The following is a 5,156-nucleotide window of genomic DNA, read 5'->3' on the forward strand; positions in this document are numbered from 1 at the left end:
CAGGGTCTCCAAGGCTGTCATCTTTACAGAAGGAGACTGCCTCATCTTTCTCCCATAGAGCGGCTATTGTTGTTATGTGCTGTCGAGTTGGCCCTGACTCATAGCGACCCTTCCTTGGGTTTCTGAGGTGGTATTACTACAGAAGTGGTGGATTCTAAATACCAAACCTTCCGGTTAGCAGCCTGACGCTTTAACCAGTGTGCCACCAGAGCTCCCTTAATGAAGTAGAAGGACCCTATTTCAAACAAGGTCGTGTTCACAAGTAGGAGGGGTGAGAATTTCAAGACTTTATTTGGGGGGACAGAGTTTAATTCATAACAGTCTTTTATAATCACAATTAAATATAAATTATATTTCAATGACAGAAATGGATTCAAATCCATCAATTTCCTATGTATGGATTTTTGTTTAATTGAAGAGAAAACATTCTATCAAATCCATAAAGCGATGGGTGATGACTCTTCAGTGATGAATCGTATATATCAAGATCTTCATTGAAGATAAAGTTATGAACCATCACAGAAGGTGTGCAATTCCAGACTGTAACTTGGCTTTTGCCCTTTGATTTGATCTGCCATAGAGAAACGTCTTGGAATCCTTTCGTCTATGGAAGTGTTAAGTTCATTAAAAATATTTTAGATGCTAAAAAGGCCAGTTCAATTCCTCTTTACAGTGTAGAATCAAGTTGTTTGTTATCCGACAGTAATGCTAAGAGTTCTGTTTGTAGTCCTGACACCATCAGCAGAGCTTTCCTCTTCAGTGACCACTGGACACAGAGTGCAGTAACAGTGATTTACAATCAACTGCCACATTGTCAACAGGGCAGGAGAAAAGTCACCAATTTACCACATTAGCCTTCAAGGACTTCAAAACGGGGACTAGTCACGGAGTGCACTGTTCATTCAGCTGAAACCGTTTCCACAGCACGGCATCCTTGATGAACCACAGCGTGGGGCGTTCTGACACAGGCTCCTCCACAAGGCCAGCTCCAAAACTCTGCTGACAGTACAGTCCTCCCTAGTTCCTACAGTTCAAGCTAGTTGTGTTTGTCAGCAGTGAAGCTGGGGGAAAGAGCCTCTCCTTCACTTCACCGTGATGTTCACCAGCGTGGATCGCAACACCGTCCGAGCGCTCATCGCGTGAGATGAACGATGCCCCCGTTGCTGGACGGGCTCCAGGCTGGACCTGCATATCGCCGGCCGGTTACTCTGCACACCCCACCACCGTGCCACTGAGTGTGCCCCCCGACGCACATTCCTCCAGTTGTTTCTAACACACGGTTTTCACTTTTTCACCAACGTCTGTGATTGTCTACGGGTTGTCCACCTTAGCAACTGGAAGTGTTGCCTCAAGGAGCCCACAGAGCAATGGTATTTTTCTGTGGAATACTGAACTCTCTGGGCTGACTGTGGATCCGCGTTTCCATTGTGCTTCATTCTCCCGTGGCCTAGAGCACACCCCTCATGTTTCCCGCAGGAAGGTCTCCCGGAGCTAGAACTGGGCACGTTCTGTCTCAGACGCTTTTTTTGCCTCCACTTTGAGGTATTTCTATTGGCTGTTGATGGCTAGGTTGACTCTTCCTTCCCAGCCTTCCACTTAAGACCTGTCATGCCACGGTCTGTCTGGAACATTCCTGATCAGCAATGCCCTGGCGACACCCTTCTCTTTTTCCCTCAGAGGTGACGGGTCCCCGCCCCACTCTCCCTCCGCGGGCCACTCTCAAGCCTTCTCTATCTTTGGTTTTCAGTGGCTCAGTGCTGTGTCGTTACACTTCCTTTGTGCACATCCCACTTGCAGTTCGAGAAAATGCTGGGATCTGGGAGATTACAGTTTTCCTCCAATTTGAAAACTGCAGCCACTATTTCTTCAGGTAATCCCCCCTCCCACGACTCCCCTCCTTTGGGACTCCAGGGACAACCACCGTGCCTGCTTCAGACTGTCCTGGGAACCACCGCTTCTCTTCACAACAGCAGCGGCGGCCACCAGCACTCAGACATTCGCCCAGGGGCCGCGTAAGACACAGCGCGTCAGCTTCTCTCCTGACCCCGCAGTCAAGCTGACGGCAGACTGCCTGCCCACCCAGAGCTCAGGCTCGTCTTCCGAGATCCCTCCAGATGTTGTCTGAGGCCAGCTGCATGTCACTGCAGGACTGGGGCAGGGCTCCTTTCCTACCGGGGGCCTCTCAGGAGTGAAGAACCCCTTCCCAGAGAACCCCCTCCCACTCTGAGCCTCTCTGATTCCATCCCAGAGAAATCCATCTGCTATCAAGGGGCTCCTACGCAGAGGTCTGGCCCACCTGGATACACACCTTTCTGAAAACCTACCCTAACAGGAACATCCCTCACATTCCCACGGTCTCAGGCATGGTCAGGGCTGGACGTGAGACACCCCTGACAGCCTCCCGGAATTCTACCCACCAGCCCTGTGGGCTCTGCGGCGCCTCCTGCTGGTTGATCCCATCCACAGGCAGTATCACTTCAGACGGTGCCCTCTCCAGCTGCCAAACTTTCAATTACATACACTATACCACACATGTGCATAGCGTGTGTGTGTGTGTGTGTGTAGAGACTGGCAACACCACTGCCGTCCAGTCCATTCCAACTCCTGGCGACCCGACTGGGTTTCCAAGGTTGTAATCTTTATGGAAGCAGACTGGCTCACATCCCTCCCACAGAGCAGCTGGGACGTGTGAACCACCACCTTCTAGTTAGCAACCAAATGCCTTGCCCACTATGCCATCACAGCTCCTTATAGAGAGAGAGAGACTTCCGGAGGGATACCACCTCGGAAACCCAAGGAGGGGTCACCATGAGTTGGATTCGACTTGATGGTAGTGCGTTTGGTTTTTATAGATAGACAGAGATACGTATACTTTTTCCACGTCTGTCCTCACATGCTCACTTTTTTCTTAAGGTAGAGAGCACCCTTGTCCAGATGGCCTCAATCCGAGAACTCCACCCTCCCTGTCACGTCTGAGTTGGTTTCTACTGACTGATTCTTTTCCTGGCTGTTTGGCACATCTTCCTGGTTCTTCTCAGGTTTACTGATTGTTTATTGGATGCACAGCATTTAACTTTACATTTTGGGTGGTGAATTTTTTTTGGGAAGGGGAGTATTTCTTTAAAGAGTGTTGGGCTTTGTCCTGATGGGAATGTAAGCACATTCTAGATCAGTGGGGGGCTTCCCAGGCTGGCCTTACACCTTCTGTTCTCCTGGCTCTAGAGTAGGCTGGGGGCTAGGATCCATGAGGCCACACTAAAGTGTGATTCCCCTGTGGTTGTAGTGAACGCCCCACTGTGCACACCAACATAGGTCAAGACACACAACCAGGCCTCTTCAATTGTACAGATGATACTTAAGACGTGTAATGGAATACAACTGTAGAAATGACACTTTGTTCTCATAGTCAGGTAAACATGCCACACATCACATCTCCAGGGCACCCAGGTGTAAATGTGATTACCAACAATTACATCATGAATAGTCATTACATAACAGTTCCTCAAATAAGAATATCTGGACAGGTCAGGAGTGGAGGTCAAGATTACCTTTGTAAAATGAGTGGGCAAAGCTCTGCTCAGGAACTAACTTGGCAAGGAATCCATGGTTCAAACTTGGATGAGGGATAGAGGGTATGACCACAACTGTGGAGAAAATCATGGAGTCAGATTTGAGCCACCATGTAACAACCTGCAGCCCAGTCCATGGCAGCCCCGTGACGCTCTACACTCCACAACATGCAAAGAGTGCTGCCGGCAAGGAGCATCTCGGAGGGAAGGGGCGGGGCTTTGTGTGAGCAGAAACGACAGCGTGTACTGATCAGGCACAGGGGTTTGGGCAAACACAGAGACAAGCAAATACACGAGAAAAGCAGAAGTGGAGGGTTCACAACACTGGTGTGCGTTTTATATTATATATGTACGTATCTATACATATATAAAACACACATTGGTGATAGACACGGATGCAGTAAAGATGAAGAAAAAGGCTGATAACATGATAAATAAAGTCTTCACAGTTAGTTTAAGTGGTGAAAAGACTTGAACTGGCATGGTATGTACGATGGGAGTTAATCGGAAGGATAAAGATAAAAGGGACTACACTGAAATAATCTAGAGCTCAGGAGTCTGATATACAGCATGCATCAGCAAAACCCGCCGGCTGAAGCACACGCCACGCTCCCCCAGCAGCAGCAACAGTAAAGGAGACATGGAAAGCTCACGGAAAACAAGAGGCAGAGATTTGGCCACTAATTTCTACTCACTTTTTAAAAATTCATTTCATTATTATATCATATGCATTTATCTAAAAACTGGGTTGATTCTGACCCACAGCGCCCCTAGAGGACAGCGTGGAACTGCACCACAGGGTCTCCTAGGCTGTCAGTCTTCACAGAAGCAAAGCCCAAACCACACCCACTGCCGTGGAGTCCATTCTGACTCACAGCGCCCCTAGAGGACAGAGTGGAACTGCCCCACAGGGTCTCCAAGGCTGTCAATCTTCACAGAAGCAGAGCCCAAACCACACCCACTGCCGTGGAGTCCATTCTGACCCACAGCGCCCCTAGAGGACAGAGTGGAACTGTTCTAGAGCGTTTCCAAGGCTGTCGTCTTTAGGGAGGCTGACTGCCACATATTTCTCCTGTGGAACTGGGTTCAAACTGGCAAGCTTTGAATTAGGAGCCAAGTGCCTTAACCACTGCATCACCAATGCTCCTGTGCATTTATTTACAAAAGACAATTTCATCTACACATTTATCCAGGGGTATATGACACCCCCTTCGGTTATTAAGATAACACTACAAACAACAGAGAAACACCACTGACACAAACACCTGGCAGGAGATACAACTCAGAGAAGGTGCCCAATGGCATGAAAACATTCGCCACCATGTAACATGCTTACAGTTCTCAAGCAAAGTAGGGAAGGCTGAAAATGCAAGACCACCCTCAAAATTCACGTTTGCTACAGATTAGAAAGACCACCTGCCCCAAGAGGGTTCACTGTTGTCTGTTACGTTAACTCCTGCAAGTCTCTGATTTTAGTAGAAGCACCTTTGGTACAAAGACTAGAATGTCTGTCTGCTTATCTTAAATCGGGCAGAATATTTAGATACTGAAACACCTGAACATAACAAAAAAAAAAAAAAAAAAAAA

The 5,156-nt window shown here is 48.2% G+C and overlaps 1 protein-coding gene across 1 annotated transcript in view; it reads right to left on the reverse strand.

Annotated features, from left to right (window-relative positions):
* NBEA (neurobeachin) overlaps positions 1-5,156 on the reverse strand; it is a gene marked incomplete at its 5' end in the record, with an annotated part of 985,874 nt that overhangs the window by 557,254 nt on the left and 423,464 nt on the right. The window contains one exon of the mRNA XM_042782600.1: positions 3,549-3,644. Coding sequence (XP_042638534.1) covers positions 3,549-3,644 — 96 coding nt within the window. The remainder of the gene's footprint in view (positions 1-3,548; positions 3,645-5,156) is intronic.

Source organism: Orycteropus afer, unplaced genomic scaffold, assembly GCF_000298275.1.
Source record: "Orycteropus afer afer isolate SDZICR_OR568_19922 unplaced genomic scaffold, OryAfe1.0 scaffold00384, whole genome shotgun sequence".
In the NCBI taxonomy this organism is placed as follows: domain Eukaryota; kingdom Metazoa; phylum Chordata; class Mammalia; order Tubulidentata; family Orycteropodidae; genus Orycteropus; species Orycteropus afer.